Source organism: Phyllobates terribilis, unplaced genomic scaffold, assembly GCF_046119375.1.
Source record: "Phyllobates terribilis strain yellow unplaced genomic scaffold, ASM4611937v1 Scaffold_3__8_contigs__length_932513732, whole genome shotgun sequence".
Taxonomy (NCBI): Eukaryota; Metazoa; Chordata; class Amphibia; order Anura; family Dendrobatidae; genus Phyllobates; species Phyllobates terribilis.
The window spans coordinates 905,486,090-905,506,933 of NW_027362763.1; the positions used below are offsets into that span (position 1 = coordinate 905,486,090).

The following is a 20,844-nucleotide window of genomic DNA, read 5'->3' on the forward strand; positions in this document are numbered from 1 at the left end:
AAACCTGACAGGGCACACCTGTGAAGTGAAAACCATTTCCGGTGACTACCTCTTGAAGCTCATCAAGAGAATGCCAAGAGTGTGCAAAGCAGTCATCAAAGCAAAAGGTGGCTACTTTGAAGAACCTAGAATATAAGACATATTTTCAGTTGTTTCACACTTTTTTGTTAAGTATATAATTCCACATGTGTTAATTCATAGTTTTGATGCCTTCAGTGTGAATGTACAATTTTCAAAGTCATGAAAATACAGAAAAATCTTTAAATGAGAAGGTGTGTCCAAACTTTTGGTCTGTACTATTATATATATATGTAATCTTGCCTGTGATAATATAGAGCCTTGCTGTAAATTTTTCTTGAAAGAACAGGAAGTGTGTGTATAAAAAGAGCCCCATTGGCCAGTGTAAAAATTGCTGGATTGCCAGTTTTTTTTATTTATTTTTTTTAAGAAAGGTCATAGTGTGAAGAAAAATCGTTGTCTTTTTGTAGTAAAATATATGTAACACAAAAAGTTACATAGTCCTTTTAACGAGTTTGTAACAAGTTTGAAAGAAACCTATCCACAGTACAAGTGATAATTTGTTGATTGCTGGTGCGTTCCACTTGTATAGATTTTGGCAGCCCCATGTAGCCTATCGTCAATCCATTCTACAGAGGAGATTGTAGAGGTGGGATCACCCAAGGATGCGTGACAACTTTCAAACTGGTGCAAACCCTTTATACATCTGTATTTTTTCTTATCCGAGAGGAGAGCTCTTATGTAGCAGCCAGACAGCCTAGATGACCATTATATACGAGCCACTGCTTGTGGCCTAACACTGAGCAGGACATATCCTCAGATGTAAGAACTATTTGTTATATAGAGACATTATGCAATGTGCCACTTACTTTTCCAGCACAGGCTTGGCTGTTATATTGTTACAAATCAGGTTTATAGTAGTGGAGAACTGTTGCTCCTTTCCACACGTGTCTCCATTTGAATAGGTCACTGAAATGATTTTATCTGGTGGATGCACAGAATGTTTATAAGAGATGTTAGTGATGGACATTACATTCACCGACTCCAATACAGCCAACTTATATTATAACCAACTCACAAACTTCGGTAACAATTTACATAATTGTCATGTTTAAGTCATTAAGCTGTCCTTGTGCTCAGTTTACATGGTATCTTATAAAGAAATTTATTTTTAAATTTACAGGATCCATGACATATCCAGTCAATAAAGTGTCATAAAACATTAGGACGTCATGGATATAGGAAGGGACAAGGTTTGCTTTACTGAGTACATCAATGTAGCAGGATCTTTATTTACTGATGTCCATAAAATGACACAAACACAAAGTCCACACTCGCTATAATGACTACCAAAATGAATGCCTGAAGACCAAACTTTATCATAAGGTATAATCTAACAACAAATTCACTACATTTTTTTATATTTGGGCATCACGGTGGCTTAGTGGTTAGCACTGCAGCCTTGCAGCGCTGGGGTCCTGGGTTCAAATCCCACCAAGGACAACATCTGCAAAGAGTTTATATGTTCTCCCCGTGTTTGCGTAGGTTTCCTCCGGGTTCTCCGGTTATTCCTCCCACACTCCAAAAGACATACTGATAGGGACAGTGCCCATAATGTCTGTAAATTGCTGTGGAATTAATGGTGCTATGTAAGTGAGTAAAATAAATCAATAAATGTTACTTAATTTCATAGACTCTTCACCTATACAATGTAAACCCTTTCCCGAAATATGACTTATGATGTACCGTAAACATGTCGTCTCTCTGACTTTGACGCCAGCTCTGACGCTGAGCCCATATCTTTCCCCGCCTATGACAGATGATTTAAGTTGAGTTTAAGTTTTAAAAAAAAACTTTCAGCATTACAGAAAATGAAGTATAAATAGTTCACAGACTAAAAATCGGCAGATTGTATATGCCCTTTTTGAACACATGGGAAATGATATATGGTATATATGGACTATAAGAGTGTACCTCTGCTACAACCATAATTAATAAATGTAATGAATTCTGATAAGGAATTGGCCGGTTTAGTAAAGAGTGCAGTTCTCCATAATGAAACTTATGTTTCAAATTGTTTGTTTTTTCTTTAACTGTTTACTCTGATTATTGAGAATGTGATGTAAACTGTATTGAACTGAGAATGGTCAATGTTTGGATTACCCTGACCTTATAACCATTATCCTGTGGAATTTTTCAATAAAAAGTTTAAAAAAAACGGCAGATTGCAGCTCGCATAATTAGCACAGGCATAGATTAATATAATCTCTGGCTACAGCCGCCACACCCTATACTACCAGCATCATGGCTCCCGAAGCCGAGCACTGAGCCATTAATGGCTATAGCCAAATATAGGTTGCAACCGCCATGTGCGGAGTCATTGTAAATGATGACTGGGAGGACAATCACGGCGTGAGCCCTGGATGGCTGGGCCAAAGAAGAGGTGAACAATGTTTGTGTCTTCACACTATTTGCAACTCCTTTCATCTGTGTCCAATTTTTGTTTTTCCACTTTACTTACTCCTCACCGTCTTCCAAAAGAGTTGAAACGTAGAAAACAATTCTGCAATTCCATTAAGCTTTCCATCATTTACTGTGCAGTAAAAAAAACAATACTAGCTTTATTTTTTTCGGGTCAGTAAGACTATGGCGATACCAAATTTCTATATTTTTTGCACTGCTTTATAAAAAAAGAAAAAAGTCTTTTTGAAAAATGTAATTTATGTTGCCATATCCTGCTTGCATTTTTTGTGGTTTAAGATTATGGAATAGACTCAGCTCCTGAGCAATGTATGCTGACCCGACATCCCTAGTGCACAAATGAGGAATATCAATAAGTAATTAAAAATGCATGGTTAGTCTCTTAATTCACAAAAGGCAGAACTGGGCAAATCCACATTTGACCGAGGTCTCCATAGGAATTCCATAAACTTAAACCATGGTCACTAGGCTCTGCTCCCTACCCTACATACATTCATGACGTCAAATGAATATAATTGCATGAAATTCTCTCTCAGCAGAAGAGGATGTAGACTGCTCCTACTAAAAGGAGAAAGTACACAGGGGCTGACACACAGTAATCCCCACATATAGGTCTCTAAGCAGTGCAGCACATCTTGCTTACCTTGCAATGTCACATTCTGCGTAAAAACCTGCCCTAAAACCTGGACATGTCCATTACTTTCCCGGCACACACTTGCAGTTTCTGGACAGCCACTAGGCCCTTGGTTTACCCTTTGGCAAAGGTTAATATAATACCTGTATACAACAATAAAAGAAATAATTATAGTTAGATATTAATGCGCAATCCTTTGTACTACATACAGATTCTGGTAACAAGGAAAAACATAACTTGCCTATCACCATTATGAATAAAACTCCAGTGTCCGGTCATCGAGGACAGCATTCTAAGGTCATAAGTCTGGTGGTTAAAAATAAACTTGCAGTCTAATTTTTTGGGAAGACAAGCTAGCTGCGTTTTCCATTCAAAGGTAACTGAACATCCATTAGTTTCGCTCAATACGGTAGGAGATCCCTTTCCAGAACTTTCATCACATTTAAAGAAGATCGTGGAACGCCTATTTTCGGATGCTTAAAGTAAAGGGAAAAAAAATAAAACAAAGTTATCCAATATTTTCGGAATAGTCAATGTTTCAAATTTTAATGAATCTATTAATTACAAGAAGCAGAATAAGTCCCAGTTTCATGCACCCCTCAGGGTCTGGCACTGAGCACATGAACCAGCTTTACCTGAAGAGTTCTTATAAAAAAGTGGGAAGTTACAGAAAATCAATATCCTTTTTAACTTACTTGGATAACATTTCCCCCAGCTTCCAGTTTTCTCAGGATTGGCAACTGTTCCGCACCACAAACTCTGCCTGTCATCTGTAGTGCATGTGTTATAGGTTTTACCTTTATAGGTGAATGGTAGGATGCAGACATCACCATTTTCAGTCACTATTGCAAAAAAAAGGAAATAAAAGCTTGTAACGACACAAAAAGACCAAATCGTTCAGACGCTCAAAGATTACAACAGGTTAAGAGATCTTCTATTTTACTGGAAAAATTGACTCAAAGTAACTAGTAAAGTAACCTTAAAAGTATGTAACCCCCAAATTGCCATTACCTTTAGGAAAGTACCTAGCAAATAAAAGCTGCACTTTAGGAAAGTGCCAATGGCATTTTTGACATAAAGGAAACTGGTCAAAAAAATTATGTCCGAAAACCCAGGCAGCACGAAACACCAAGGTTACTTACCGGTAGCTGGTTTTTCCAGAACGCATGACAGCACACCTGAGGATCCGCCCCACCAAGGACAGGAAACCATCTGAAAAAAAAGGGCGGAACCTCTCCCCCAGTTGGTCACAGAGAATTGAGAGGACCTCCATAAAAAGAGTTATACACAAAATCCAACAAAACATCACATAACACCAACTATCGTGCACCCATATGGTGAGAAAAAAAGGGGAGGGGGGGGGGGGGGGGATATAAAGGGTGGTGTCATGGATTCTGGAAAAATCGGCTACCGGTAAGTAACCTTGGTGTTTTCCTTTCATCCATGACAGCACACGAGAGACTTTTGGAGAAAGAAACACCTTAAGGAGGGACCACCGCTTGCAGCACCCTTCTACCAAAGGTCAAGTCAGTTAAGTAGAATAGATCCAATCGATAGTGTTTGAAGAAGATAGATGGTGACGACCAAGTAGCGGCCTTACAGATTTGATCCATCAATACCTCTGCCTTCTCTGCCCAGGAGGTAGCCATGGCGCTGGTGGAGTGAGCCTTGATGCCATTAGGGATCGGGGTGTCATTGGCAGAATAGGCTAGGCAAATGGCCTCCCTAATCCAACTGGCTATAGTCTCTTTTGTCACCCCTACTTCCCTGGAAAGCTACAAACAGGGATTGGCTTTGCCTCCACTGACTAGTTACATGTATGTATTGGAATAGTGCCCTTCTAACATCAAGGTTATGAAACTTTTGCTCCCCTGGGGTCTTTGGGTTATCACAAAAGGAGGGAAGAAAAATTTCCTGAGATCTATGAAATTTGAGCGCCACCTTAGGGAGGTAGGCTGGGTCAGGCTTCAATACTACTCTATCCTCAAATATTTGTGTATATGGAAGATTCATGGACAGGGCCTGTAAATCGCTTACTCTACAGGCTGATGTTAAAACCACCAAAATAATTGTTTTGAGAGTGAGGCATTTTGCGGACAACTCCTGAACCAGTTCAAAAGGTTCCTTGGTTAAGGCCTCAAGCACCAAATTCGGGTCCCATGGGGAAACTTTGGGTATCAAGACCAGCCTAGATCTACTACAAGATTTGATGAACCTTGTAACCCATTTATTGGCTGCGAGGTTGCAGTTATACAACGCTCCCAAGGCTGATACCTGGAATTTGAGCAAACTGGTAGCTAGTCCTAACTCAAAACCCTTCTGTAGGAACTCCAGGATGGTATTAACTGGAGGTTCTTGACTTAACTGCTTTCCTAGGAAATCTAAAAATTTCCTCCATGTCCTACCATACATTTTGGTCGTTATGGGCTTTCTACCCCTCAAAAGAGTAGAAACTAATCCTGGTGAAAAACCTTTGCCCCTCAATATCTCCCTCTCAAATTCCACGCAGCAAGGTGGAAACCCTTTACATGAGAGTGGAATATTGGTCCCTGTCCGGGATTTCCGGTAGGATCCATGGGTCTGATAGTGACATCATTCTCAGGAGGGAGAACCATGGTTTCTTTGATCAAAAGGGGGCAATGAGAATCACTCTCGCCCGATCCTTCCTGATCTTCTTCACTACAAGAGGCATCATAGCTATTGGAGGGAAGGAATAGGCCAACTTGAAAGTCCAGGGGATCTGGAGAGCATCTATCACCAACGGATTTCCCTTTGGGTCTAGAAAGCAGAACCTCTCCACCTTTCTGTTTTTGTCGGCGAACAAATCGATCTCTGGCAGCCCCCATAGCTGTACTATCTGCCAGAATACTCCGGGGTTCAGGGCCCATTCTCCCTGTCTCAACTTGTTGCGGCTTAGGAAGCCTGCTTTCGTGTTTTCTATGCCTCGTATATGTAGCACTGTAAGAGATAGGAGATGTTGCTCCGCTATTTGAAAAAGCCTGCTTACTGCTTCCAGAACGGAATGAGATTGTGTTCCCCCCTTTTGGCTTATATAAGCCACTCTGGCTCTGTTGTCTGACATAACGACCCTGGAGTAAAGGGAGGAAGCCCTCTAAAGCGTTCTTCACTGCCCATAGCTCTCTTAGGTTTGACGACCCCTCTCTTTCTAGGTCTGACCAAGAACCCTGAATCATGTGGCTTCCCAGGTGCCCCCTCCCCACCCTAAGTTGCTCACATCGGTCGTGATGAGGTTTTGTACTGGTGTGTCCCACTTGACCCCTACAGCTAAACTTGACTTGTCGGTCCACCACAAGAGGGAGTTCCTGATTTCTAAGGAGAAATGTACCTTTCCTTCTAAATACCCTTTTAACAATATTTGTGCTGACAGGATTTCCCACTGAAGGTTTCTTGTGTGAAAATTGGCCCACTTGACTGCCGGGATGCACGATGTTAGAGTTCCTAGCAGGGACATAGCCTTCCTCAAGGACATGTCTGGGGTCTGTATGGCTGAGGAGACTAAATTTGTGACTTTGTCTATCTTGCTCTCAGGTAGAAGACAAGTCTGACAATCGGAGTTTAGAGTAAACCCCCAAGAAGGTTTGGATCCTTGCGGGTTCTAGTCTTGATTTTTGGGTGTTCACCATCCAGCCTAAGTTCTGCAAGACAGCCATGACTTCTTTCAGTTGTGAAATACACGGTTTTTCTGAATTTCCCACTATAAGGAAGTCGTCCAGATATGGTATGATGACTGTTTTGAATACGAAGAAAGGCCGTCACCTCGGCTATCAGCTTGGTGAACACCCTTGGAGCAAATCGACAACCCGAAGGGGAGAGCTTGTAACTGGAAGTGTCTGCACCTTCCTTGGATGTAAAGGGCAACCCTTAGATAGTTTTGATGATCTGGGTAAATTGGAACGTGATAATACTCATCTTTCAGATCTATCACCGACATAAAACAATTGTGAAAAAGAAGCTTTATTGCTGAATTTACCAATTCCATCTTGAATGTATGGCTATTGGGCCAGCTGCTCATCTGGGGACTTTCTTACCGGGGTCATCACAAAACAAGTGCCACGGTTGCTGAAGGAATTGAATCTTCAGTCCGTCTCTTACTAAACCCAGGATCCAAGAGCTGGAGGAGATATTTTCCCAGGCCCAGACGAAGTGGGACAATCTTCCCCCTAGTTGTGGCCTCGCGTCATTGGGGAGGTCTTTTGGAAGTGGAGAAAGGGCCTCTGAACATGTACCGGATTCCTTCTTGTTTTTGACATCCCATTTCCTTTTCTCCCCTAGGGGGCGACCTCTGTTAAATTTCCCCCTTCGAAAATAGGTTTTCCTTGTATCCGCAAAGAAACCAGGAAATCTTCCTTTGTCACTTGCTTTTTCAAGAACCTCATCCAACTTCTTGCTGAAGAGAAACTGGCCATCGCAGGGTATGGAACATAATCTATTCTTTGATTGCAAATCTCCAGGGCATCCCTTAAGCCATAAGGCCCGTCTTGCCACGTTTGATAGTCCGGCTGATCTAGCCGCCAGTTTTACAGAATCGGCAGAAGTATCCGCTAGAAAGGCTGCAGGACCATGTAGTAGGGGCATATTAGAAAGAATTTTTTCTCTTGGGGTCTTCTTATCTTTCAGCTGCTGAAGCCATACCATTAGGGAACGGGCAGTACAATTTCCTGCAATAGCTGGTTTTAGACCTCCTGCTGTTGATTCCCAAGTGTGCCTTAAGAAGGTATCTGCCTTCTTGTCTAAGGGGTCTCTAAGGCACCCCTGAGTCCTCAAAGGGAAGAGCTGACCTCTTTGATGACCTCAACACTGCTCCATCAATTTTTGGTACCTTATCCCAATTTCCTGAGTCTTTTTCCTCAAAGGCATACTTCCTTTTTGAGGATGAAGGCAAGGCCCCAGCCTTCTCTGGCTTCCTCCACTCTTTATTAATGAGAGCCTGGGCCTTGGCATTTACTGGGAAGGTGCGTTTTTTCTTTTCCTCCAACCCTCCAAACATTATGTCTTCTAGGGACTAGGTTGATTTATCCTCCTTTAACCCCATAGTGGCTCTGATGGCTTTAATCAATCTATCAGTCTCTTCTATAGGAAAGCAAGGTCTGCCCCCTCTATCACTGTCCGAGGAGGAGGATGAGAGTGAGGTATCACTAGGAAACTGAGCATCCGACAGTGCAGAGGAGTCCGCATCAGAAGAAGGCTCGGACATGATTTTCCTTCTCTTCCATAATAGTGTTCTAAGGGAACCCTCTACCTCCGATCTAATGACCGACTTGAGGCTAGCTACAAAATCAGGGGTACCCTCACTTATAGTTCTCTGAACGCAGTCCGAGCAGAGCTCCTTCTGCAAGTCTACTGCTTGCAGATTTTTGCATAATACACAATCCCTGTTCCGCTTCTTGGCGGTAGCTTTCTTGGGTTCCTCCTGGTGATTTAAACACACAAAGGAGGCCCGTTAGCAAACATATCAAGTGACATTCACAAAGATCACTCACCCTGCTGTCTGTTTCAGGATACGCGACGCATCCTTTCTGGAGACCACGGAGTCTTGAGAAGTCCTACTCCTCTGACTGGGACGACTGCTGCTCTTGTCATTTGAGCGATTACCCTTTGACTGGCAAGCAGATGATGGTGGAGGAGGTGGTGTTGTTGGCGGTGACTGCAGCTCCTGCCGCGGCGACAGCTGCTGCTCAGTCTGACATGGTGATCAGACTTATTGAGCAGCGCACTAACCATCTCACCCTTCTTTATATAGGGAGGTGGGCTGGATCAACCTCCTCCAAATTCACTGCGGTCTCCATCTGGTACCTTTCAATCCCCTCCCCACTGCAACCGCCGCCAGCGTTTTCTATATGCCTGCCGGAATTTGCACAGAGCACCGCCATCTTTTTCCCGGCACCATCCCCAAAGTCACCGAGGCACGACCTACCCAGCGTGCGCTACCGCTGAGCCCATGCTCCAGAGCGAACATGTGCGGCAGGGGGGAGGGTGGCGCGGCAGTCTACAGAAGCCCAGGACCTCTTTCACTGCCTGCGCCCGCACGTGCAGCAGGTCCCCAGGGAACGGCGCATCTAGCACCTGAAGACCGGCGCCATGGACCACAGCCCGTTCTTCCGGCACCGGGACAGGCCTAGGAGAGAGATATCACTGTCCTTTTCTTCCACGAGGATTCCCATCAAGGACAGGAAATCAACTGAAGCGGGGGAGAGGTTCCGCCCTTTTATTTCAGATGGTTTCCTGACCATGTTGGGGCGGATCCTCAGGTGTGCCGTCATGGGTGAAAGGAAAACAGGGGCAGAATACCTACTTACAATCAAACAGTTACGTTATACTGTGATTAGTGTTGAGCCACCCCCGTAGTGTTCGGGTTCGGTTCGGTTCGTCGAACACCGGGATGTTCGAGGAACTGTTCGTCGAACTGTTCGTCGAACACCTTAGAACACCGTCGAACACCGTTAAAACCAATGGCAGGCAAACAAAAACACATAGGAACACATAGAAAACACCTTCAAAGGTGTCCAAAAGCTGACAAACTGCTCAGAAGACTCTTTCTTTAAAAAAGCCGGCCGGCAATTCAGCAGCGGCATACACCGGTACCCGACAATTTAGACAAGAAGGAATAGAGCATCACACATAGATTAGATAGATAGAAACATGTCAGTCACATATATATGAAGTACAGTAACAGTGTTGGTTACTGTACTTGTCATTTAGTATTAAAATAAAGGATTTATTATTAAAAAAAATTGGCGTGGGGTTCCCCGTTATTTTAGTCTCTAGCGGAGGTTAAGCAGACAGCTGGGGCAGATGTTTGAAGCCTGGGAAGGAGGTAATACCCACGGAGCTTCCCAGGCTACTAATATCAGCCCCCAGCTGAATACCTAGCCTTTACTAGCTATTAAAATGGAGGACCCACCCAAAAAAAATGACGTGGGGTCCCCCCTAATTTAATAGCTAGCAAAGGCTAGGCAGACAGCTGGGGGCTGATATTAATAGCCCAGGAAGGGAGCCATGAATATTGGCCCCCTCCCAGGCTAGAAACACCAGCCGTCAGCCGCCCCAGAAATGGCGCATCCATAGGATGCGCCAATTCTGGCACTTAGCCTCGCTCTTCCACGCTGCCCTGGTGCGGTGGCAGGGGGTAATAGGGTTGGGGTTGATGTCAGCTTATAATGCCAGCTGACATCAAGCCCAGGTTAGTAATGGAGAGGCGTCTATAAGACACCCCCATTACTAACCCCATAGTCAAAGTTAAAAAAAACACAAACACCCAGAATAAAGTCCTTTAATTGAAATAAAGACACATTCCTTTATTGTTCTAAATTAAACCATACTTACCGTCACGCCCATTCCAGCTGAAGCCAACGATCTCCTGCAATAAAAGAAAAATAATAAAGCAACCTCATCCTTACCTTTCCATGGTTCCCAGGACAGCTTCAGCTCTGCTACATCGAGATGACAGGCTGGACCGCAGCAGAACGCTGCCATCCAGCCTGTCATCCCGCAGACACTGAGAAGCGCAGGCATGCTTGCACTCCTCAGTGTCTGACTGTGACGGCATCCAGATGAGCCGAGGTCATGTCCAATGAACTCAGCTCACCTCATGCACGTCACTGACAGCGTGGGAAAATTCTCCTGCACTCAGCGCTTCAGCGTGAGAATTCTCCCACGCTGTCAGTGACGTGTATGAGGTGAGCCGAGTTCATTGGACATGACCTCGGCTCATCTGGATGCCGTCACAGCCAGACACTGAGTAGCGCAAGCAAGCCTGCGCTTCTCAGTGTCTGCGGGATGACAGACTGGATGGCAGCGTTCTGCTGCGGTCCAGCCTGTCATCTCGATGTAGCAGAGCTGAAGCTGTCGTGGGAGCCATGGAAAGGTAAGGATGATGTTGCTTTATTATTTTACTTTTATTGCAGGAGATCATTGGCTTCAGCTGGAATGGGCGTGGCGGTAAGAGCGTGGCGGTAAGTATGGTTTAATTTAGAACAATAAAGAATTGTGTGTTTATTTCAATTAAAGGACTTTTTTCTGGGTGTTTGTGTTTTTTTTAAATACTTTACTAGAAATTCATGGTGGTCATGTCTAATATTGGCGTGACCCCATGAATTTCGGGCTTAGGGCCAGCTGATAATGCCAAGCTGGCCTTAACCCCTTTATTACCCAGTGAGCCACCGCACCAGGGCCCTGGATGAGTTGGGTACAGCGCCAGAAGACGGCGCTTCTATGAACGTGCCATTTTCCGGGGCGGCTGCGGACTGCAATTTGCAGCGGGTGGGGCCCAGAAAGCTTGGGCCTCCCTGCGCTGCAGATTCCAGCCCCCAGCTGCCTAGTTGTACCTGGCTGGACACAAAAATAGGGCGAAGCCCCACGTATTTTTTTTTTAAATTCATGAAATTCATGGAATAATTAAGAAAAAAAGGGCTTCCCTATATTGTTGTGTCCGGCTAGGTACAAATAGGCAGCTGGTGGTTGGGAGCAGCCCGTTCCTGCCTGCTGTACCTGACTGGACACAAATATAGGGCGAAGCCCCACATCAATTTTTTTTTCATTATTTCATGAATTTCCTGAAATAATTTAAAAAAAATTGATGTGGGGCTTCGCCCTATATTTGTGTCCAGTCAGGTACAGCAGGCAGGAACGGGCTGCCCTCACCACCAGCTGCCTATTTGTACCTGGCCGGACACAACAATATAGGGAAGCCCTTTTTTAAAAAAATTATTTCATGAAATAATTAAAAAAAAATTGACGTGGGGCTTCGCACTATATTTGTGTCCAGCCAGGTACAGCAGGCAGGGACGGGCTGCCCCCAACCACCAGCTGCCTATTTGTACCTGGTTGGACACAACAATATAGGGAAGCCCTTTTTTTCTTAATTATTCCATGAATTTCATGAAATAATTGAAAAAAAAAATGCGTGGGGCTTCGCCCTATTTTTGTGCCCAGCCAGGTACAACTAGGCAGCTGGGGGCTGGAATCCGCAGCGCAGGGAGACCCAAGCTTTCTGGGCCCCACCCGCTGCAAATTGCAGTCCGCAGCCACCCCGGAAAATGGCGCGTTCATAGAAGCGCCATCTTCTGGCGCTGTACCCAACTCATCCAGGGCCCTGGTGCGGTGGCTCACTGGGTAATAAAGGGGTTAAGGCCAGCTTGGCATTATCAGCTGGCCCTAAGCCCGAAATTCATGGGGTCACGCCAATATTAGACATGACCACCGTGAATTTCTAGTAAAGTATTTAAAAAAACACAACACCCAGAATAAAGTCCTTTAATTGAAATAAACACACAATTCTTTATTGTTCTAAATTAAACCATACTTACCATCACGCCCATTCCAGCTGAAGCCAATGTCTTCTGCAATAAAAGTAAAATAATTAAGCAACCTCATCCTTACCTTTCCATGGTTCCCACGACAGCTTCAGCTCTGCTACATCGAGATGACAGGCTGGACCGCAGCAGAACGCTGCCATCCAGCCTGTCATCCCGCGGACACTCAGAAGCGCAGGCATGCTTGCGCTCCTCAGTGTCTCGCTGTGACGGCATAAAGATGAGACGAGTTCATGTTCAATGAACTCGGCTCACCTCATGCACGTCACTGACAGCGTGGGAGAATTCTCCTGCACTCAGCGCTTCAGCGTGAAAATTCTCCCACGCTGTCAGTGACGTACATGAGGTCAGCTGAGTTCATTGGACATGAATGAGCTCACCTCATGCACGTCACTGACAGCGTGGGAAAATTCTCACGCTGAAGCGCTGAGTGCAGGAGAATTTTCCCACGCTGTCAGTGACGTGCATGAGGTGAGCTCGATGTAGCAGAGCTGAAGCTGTCGTGGGAACCATGGAAAGGTAAGGATGAGGTTGCTTTATTATTTTTCTTTTATTGCAGGAGATCGTTGGCTTCAGCTGGAATGGGCGTGACTGTAAGTATGGTTTAATTTAGAACAATAAAGAATTGTGTCTTTATTTCAATTAAAGGACTTTATTCTGGGTGTTTGTGTTTTCTTTTAACTTTGACTATGGGGTTAGTAATGGGGGTGTCTTATAGACGCCTCTCCATTACTAACCTGGGCTTGATGTCAGCTGGCATTATAAGCTGACATCAACCCCAACCCTATTACCCCCTGCCACCGCACCAGGGCAGCGTGGAAGAGCGAGGCTAAGTGCCAGAATTGGCGCATCCTATGGATGCGCCATTTCTGGGGCGGCTGACGGCTGGTGTTTCTAGCCTGGGAGGGGGCCAATATTCATGGCTCCCTTCCTGGGCTATTAATATCAGCCCCCAGCTGTCTGCCTAGCCTTTGCTAGCTATTAAATTAGGGGGGACCCCACGTCATTTTTTGGGGGGGGTCCTCCATTTTAATAGCTAGTAAAGGCTAAGTATTCAGCTGGGGGCTGATATTAGTAGCCTGGGAAGCTCCGTGGGTATTACCCCCTTCCCAGGCTTCAAACATCTGCCCCAGCTGTCTGCTTAACCTCCGCTAGAGACTTAAATTACGGGGAACCCCACGCCAATTTTTTTTAATAATAAATCCTTTATTTTAATACTAAATGACAAGTACAGTAACCAACACTGTCACTGTACTTATTATATATGTGACTGACATGTTTCTATCTATCTAATCTATGTGTGAAGCTCTATTCTGTCTGTTATAAATTGTCGGGTACAGATGCTGAATTGCCGGCCGGCTTTTTTAAAGAGACAGTGCATGAAAACACTATTATTTTTTTTTAATAAATCCTTTGCAGTAAATGACAAGTACAGTAAGCAACACTGTCACAGTACTTCATATATATGTGACTGACATGTTTCTATCTATCTAATCTATGTGTGAAGCTCTATTCTGTCTGTTATAAATTGTCGGGTACCGCTGCTGAATTGCCGGCCGGCTTTTTTAAAGAGACGGTGCACGAAAACACTATTATATTTTTTAATAAATCCTTTACACTAAATGACAAGTACAGTAAGCAACACTGTCACTGTACTTCGTATATATGTGGCTGACATGTTTCTATCTATCTAATCTATGTGTGATTCTCTATTCCTTCTATTCTAAATTGTCGGGTACAGATGCTGAATTGCCGGCCGGCTTTTTTAAAGAGACGGTGCATGAAAACACTATTATTTTTTTTGATAAATCCTTTACACTAAATAACAAGTACAGTAAGCAACACTGTCACTGTACTTCTTATATGTGTGACTGACATGTTTATATCTATCTAATCTATGTGTGAAGCTCTATTCTTTCGGTTCTAAATTGTCGGGTACGGGTGTATACCGCTGCTGAATTGCCGGCTTTTCATGTTTCACTGTGAGCACTGTTCCCATCGATTTGGGCAATCACTGTAATGCCACAAGCACCATGGCTGTGGCATTACAGTGAGTGGCAGGCAATCCCTGCATGATTGGTGCTCTAAATAGCACCAGACATGCAGGACACGCTTTTGGTGCACGAACAGTTATCGAACATAACCTCGAACAGCCGAATTTTTTGCAAATCGTTCGGGTTCGTCGAACAACTCGAACACCACCCAAAACAGCTCGAATTTGAGATTGGCGAACAGTTCTAGTCGAACACCGCTCATCTCTAACTGTGATACATTGTCATGTTTCAGAGTTGCCTAGGCTGCTTGACCGGTCCCTACCTGTAATTTAAGCCAAGCTGTGAAAAAAAACAACTAGATGATTTGCCTCAGGTGACTGCCCATTTTCTCTTAAAACACTGCAGTTTCCGAAGTAAACAATAACTTTCTGTAACAAGGGAGCTTCTCCCTTTTTCAATGCGCAGCCCACAATCCTCCATATAGTATAATGCGCAGCCCATAGTCCTCCATAAAGTATAATGCACAGCCCATAGTCCTCCATAAAGTAGAATGCATAGCCCATAGCCCTCCATAAAGTATAATGCACAGCCCATAGCCCTCCATAAAGTATAATGCACAGCCCATAATCCTCCATAAAGTATAATGCACAGCCCATAGTCACCCACACAGTATAATGCACAGCCCAGTCACCCACACACTATAATGCACAGTCCATAGTCACCCACACAGTATAATGCACAGCCCATAGTCACCCACACAGTATAATGCACAGCCCATAGTCACCCACACAGTATAATGCACTCCATAGTCATCCATAAAGTATAATGCCCCTGTCACAGGTTTACAGCAACAGAGAGGGGCCAGAATAAAGCAGCCTCTGATTTCATGTTCTCCTGCACTGATCAGAAGCACTTCTCCTTAATATTAAATGGTGCAGGTTTCGGGTAGCAGTACAAGGGTTAATAAGTTCAGGTTGGAGTCCCTGAGGCTTCCCAGCTTGGATGATCTCAGCTGTTTAGTTTGGCCACCCACCTCTCCTATATATACTCGTCTTTAACAATCTTCATTGCCAGCGTTAAAGAGGTTGTCCACTACTATATAAAATGCCCCAATGTATTTAAACGGTGGAGATAAGTGTTTTTGTACATACCATTTGCTGTGCGTCTTGCCTGTGAGCGGCTCTATTGCTGACCACTCACAGGCATCACATGACCCCAGCGTGACTCAGTGATGCACTCCCCGCTGATTGATGGGCTGTGGGCAGGGTTTCCCCACGTGTCACAGCCCAGCATCTACCGCGCGCTTTCCCTGTCCAGCATTCATTGGGAAAGGTTTTTTTTATATAGCAGTGGACAACCTCTAAGTCTTGTACTCGTGAGGAGTGGTTTGTTGGCAGAGGCGTTTGGAGTGGTTATCTTGGACTGTTGCTAAGTGTTTCAGCTGTGTGCAAATATTCATCCTCACCTATTTAGTTTCCCTTCCTTTTCTCCCCGGTGTTCATCTTTGTTGTCTGTGAGTGCATATTTGTTTGATTAGTATTTTCATTTATCCCTGTACGTCCTTCCTTGTTTGTCTGGTTTGTTTACATACATACACTACTCCTTATCACTTCCCTATGTGGGGGAGGAGGACAGATATAGGGCCGATTCAGAAGTTCAGCAAAGCCCCAGCATCTTCACCATCAGAAGTATTCTGGGGAGCAGGGTTAGCTAGGGCATCCATAGCGTTAGGGACAAGGAAAGAGCCCCTGGCTCCGGGTAATCTGACAACAGAATCGTGGCAGCACCCCATTAGTCATCCATAAAGTATAATGCACAGCCCATAGTCATCAATAAAGTATAATGCTCAGCCCATAGTCATTCAAAAAAGTATAATGCTCAGCCCATAATCATCCATAAACTATAATGCACCCCCATAATCATCCATGTTTTAGTATGGCCACTGATTTAAAAAATAATAAATACTCACCTTCCCATCGCTCCCCCACCGTGCGCATCCTTTTGTGAAGTCAGCAGCTGACTTCAGCATGTGACAGGAGCACGTGATGTCATTGCCATGCGCCCTGTCACATGCACACGGACATCATCTTCTGACCTCTGATTGGCTGGCAGCGTGTATTGTGGCACGTGGAAGCACATCCAGTTGAAGTTTCTGCTGACGTAGTGGGCCTGTTGTCACGCCAGGTGTGGGAAAGATTTAGCGCAACACAGAGGGAAGAGGGAAAGGGAGCCCAGACACTAAGGAAAGGGGGAACTGGAGACCTCCTAGACTGGTATAGTGTCACCCTGTCTCAACTACCGTCCCTATATTGCCTCCTCAGCAATCGCCGCACACGTGCCTCGCCCTGTCATTCCCTGGCGTATGGCTAAAGCTAGGGTTGGGAGGAGATGAGCACTAGTCGATCTCCACAAAACTCTATAAACAACAAGGGTAGACAAACAGGGGGAAAATGCTTAGCTTTAGACGACTCCAGACAAATGAGAACTCTGCTTCAAGCTCCAGAGGGGACTAAGTACTGCTCTTGCTAAGCATTCACAAGTAGAAATGAATATAGACGGCACCTCCCTCTTAGACACACCAGGTATATATATACCCAGGCCAGGGAGCTAATTACCAGAGGGAGGTAGCCGCTAGGTCCTAGAGACAGCCTCTCATCTAAGAAGATGTCTGTAATGTCAAACGTAGAGATCTCCTGCAACCAACTGCTGGGCGCCTGTCTGTCACCTCTGATACACCCGTGACACCTGTTCATACTCATTTCCATAGTCTAGCTTTCTAGGAACTTAAATCAACTGTCATATGCGGGGAAAGATACGGGCTCAGCGTCGGAGGTGGCATCAAAGTCAGGGACACGACATATTTAGGGTACGTCATATGTCGGGAAGGGGTTAACATTGTATAGGTGAAGAGTCTATGAAATTAAGTAACATTTATTTATTTTACTCACTTATATAGCGCCATTAATTCCACAGCGCTTTACAGACATCATCTTTACTGCCCCCACTGGGGCTCACAATCTACATTTCATATCTGTGTGTCTTTGGAATGTGGGAGGAAACCGGAGGAAACTCACACAAACACAGGGAGAACATACAAACTCCTTGCAGATGTTGTCCTTGGGGGGATTTAAAACACAGGACATCAGCGCTGCAAGGCAGCAGTGCTAACCACTGAGCCACCAAGCTGCCCCTAACATGACAACTCTTCCATTAAATGAGTATTCTGAAATTCTCTCTTCAGCAGCTCAGGGCAATGCAGTCTCCATACTTCATGGTCTCTGGCAAAACGGGCATTATTCGAGAGCTGAAGTATTAGGCCACGTTCAGTATTTGGTCAGTATTTACTTCAGTATTAGAAAGCCAAAAACCAGAAAAGGAACAATCAGAGAAAAAGTATACTAGAAACATGTGCACCACTTCTATATTTTTCACCCACTCCTGCTTTTGGCTTTCAAATACTGATGTGAAATACTGACCAAAATACTGCTGTGTGAACGTAGCCTTAGTAGAACTATAAAGCTCGGCAAAAGTCCTGCTGTAACACATTCAGCTTTCAGTGGTTTGTTCTGCCTACTCTGCTATCACTTTATTTATAAATAGAGGTCTGGGCCAGCAGACAGTATAGACAATGAGTAAGACAAGATTGTCGAAATGCGTAGGTCGTGCCAACAGTACTTTATACTACACTGTATATATTACTGGAGTTTTTAATACTGAAATAAATGCTGTTTTACTGCTGGAAGAAAGCCTTTATCTCAGCTGGTTCGCCTTGCATCTTTCCGTATTCACACACAGCTGCTCTGTCTGGATCCGTGCATGGCTTCTGACTATTCACATCTACTACGCCCAACTAATTAGTGAGCTGACAATCTTTATCTTTTTTTTTTATATTCGTGTACAATAAAAACACAAAACTGGGAAATACTAGAAATTAAATGGAATAATAAAATTACCAAAGAACTGTTCATAATTTTTTCTTACCTGGTGGGCAAGGGTCTCCACCGGCATACTGAAGTACTACCATATTTTCTTGATGATCATACTCCATTTCAAATGCATTTGCATTTCCAAAAGAGACAGAGTTTCCAGACTGAAGACACACCGCACCACTACATTTGCTAGTTGGCACATTTTGTGCTGGAGAACACACGCCAATATAGTAAGAGTTTTGACCAGTTGCCTGAAATATATAAATTCTTATTCATATCAAACTGCACATTTGTAGAGACATATTAATAGGCATTTTGAAATGTAAACTATTTAATTGGCTACATTGGTTGCGTGATGTCCGCCCTTGAAAGAAAAAGCCAGAAAGGCAGCAAGTGGCATCACATGACCACTGCAGCCAATCAGCAACCACAATAAACAACCATTAAAGAATCTGCAGAACGTTTAGTAAAGAACTGTCATTAGTGTAGATAAAAATAAAGCCATTGGATGGTTGCTATGTCCCACAGAGGACTATACCAAAAAAGGCTATTACTGGCAAACAACAAAAAGCCAATTTTCTTATCTTGGGAAGTTCTTAAGTAGTCCCTAGGGATAGGACAACAAACAGAGAAGGCAGCAAACTATAGTGCACAAGCATCTGCAGGAGTCTGTGACCTAGACCAGAGTCAGCAACCGCAGAGCTCATGCACCGGTTCCTTCCTTCACACTACTCGTCAGATACAATTTTTTACTTCTTTTCCTTATTCTTCACTTCCTCACCTTTTCCTCTGCCTTCCCTGCTTTCTCCCTTTTCTAACTAAAGTTTTCCCAAATACTCTGTAGCTTTATCAGATTATTCCCCTTTTCTTTTTTTCCCTCTCCTTAATTTCTACAACGGTGTTCTAGTTCTCCTTCCATATTGTTTTTCATTTTTTTCCCCTTCTTCCTTTTCCCAATTTCACCATTCATTCATTATTTTAGACCACAGGTACCAAACAAGCAGCCTGCAGGCAACATGTGGCCCTCAAGCACCAGAGACCCGTGACAATCACAGCCCGGTCCAGGGGCCACCAATGCCAGAGCTTCGTTTCGGCTGAATGTGCGTCCTTGGACGCATGATGAAACGCAGAGACCATCACTCTGCACTGCAATACCAATACCAGCCGGGAAGGCTATCACACAGTAGGGTGACACAATGGTTATCCAGATTTAACACGCTATTGTTGATGTTGCCAGACCTCACTTAAGACTTAAAGAATGAAAAAAGTCTGACCGCTGGAAAGATATGCAAAGTGTGCACTATATGACAATATATGAAGAGAATTTTCCCTGGAATGGGAAGAAGGGCCAAAGGAGGGCAACAAAATATCCTCACCATGGTGGAATGCTGACCGAGAACTACATTTCCCTTGTGAAAGATCATGAAAAAGGGATATACAAGGACAAAGTTTCCAATTATGAGACTTGCCTGACGGAAGTAATAGCCACCAAAAAAACGCAACTTTCTACATGAGCAGACACATGAAGATGCTGCAATGGGGTTTGAAAAGAGGTAACTGCAGTACTTCACGGACCAGATTAAGACCCATGATGTTGTGGGTTATTAGTAAAAAGGGACTACAAGAACCACTCTTATATCTACTATATAATCGGCTTATCCCGTCTGTCTGTCCGCCCAGGAAATCCCACGTCACTGATTGGTCCGGCCGCGTCCAATCAGCGACGCGAGATTTCAGAACAAGATGGCGGCCTTTAGCGGCTCATCTGCCGCACGGAGGTCAGCAGAAGTAGCAGAAGTACCCCGACCGGCGGCCTAGGCGGCGCCGCTCCCCGGTCCTCCCTTCACACTTGCCGTCGGGAGATCAGCGGCCCTAGCCGCTGATATCCCGACTGTAGCTGCATGGAGGTCAGCGACGATGCAGCCGGGAGATAACCGGCGCTAGCGGGTCATCTCCCGGCTGCTCGCAGCGGAAGTACCTGCACAGGCAGCGCCGCTCCCTTGTCCTCACTAACACTGTTCGCTGATTGGTCGCGGCCAGGACCAATCAGCGATATTGGCGCCAAATTTAAACACCGCTGGCTGTGCGTGGTCAGCGATGTTGTCACAAGCAGTATTGACAACATGACGTAATTACAAAATTCATTAGGGGCCCCGGGGGGATACATTGGGGGGTTAATTTATAATAGTGCACAACCCATTTAAACACTGCTTCGCTGATTAGTCGCGCCCGGTCGGCCGCATACATATTCTAGAATACCCGATGCGTTAGAATCGGGCCACCATCTAATATTATATATATATATTGCTATATTAAAGAAGATTACTTAGAGGCCACTATATGATAAAATAAGGCAGATACAGTGCCATATTTTTCCACATTACACCCACAAACAAATGTATTTTAGCTTTACTTTAAGTGATATACCAACACAAAGAAGCAAGTTTGTGAAGTGA

General features: G+C 44.4%; 1 protein-coding gene across 1 annotated transcript in view; it reads right to left on the reverse strand.

The window, feature by feature from the left end:
• The window catches only part of IGF2R (insulin like growth factor 2 receptor), a 209,529-nt gene that overhangs the window by 25,783 nt on the left and 162,902 nt on the right, over window positions 1-20,844 (reverse strand). The window contains exons 38-42 of the mRNA XM_073672755.1: window positions 18,441-18,639; window positions 3,829-3,975; window positions 3,375-3,609; window positions 3,143-3,276; window positions 888-1,002 (exon numbers count right to left, since the gene is read on the reverse strand). Coding sequence (XP_073528856.1) covers window positions 888-1,002; window positions 3,143-3,276; window positions 3,375-3,609; window positions 3,829-3,975; window positions 18,441-18,639 — 830 coding nt within the window. The remainder of the gene's footprint in view (window positions 1-887; window positions 1,003-3,142; window positions 3,277-3,374; window positions 3,610-3,828; window positions 3,976-18,440; window positions 18,640-20,844) is intronic.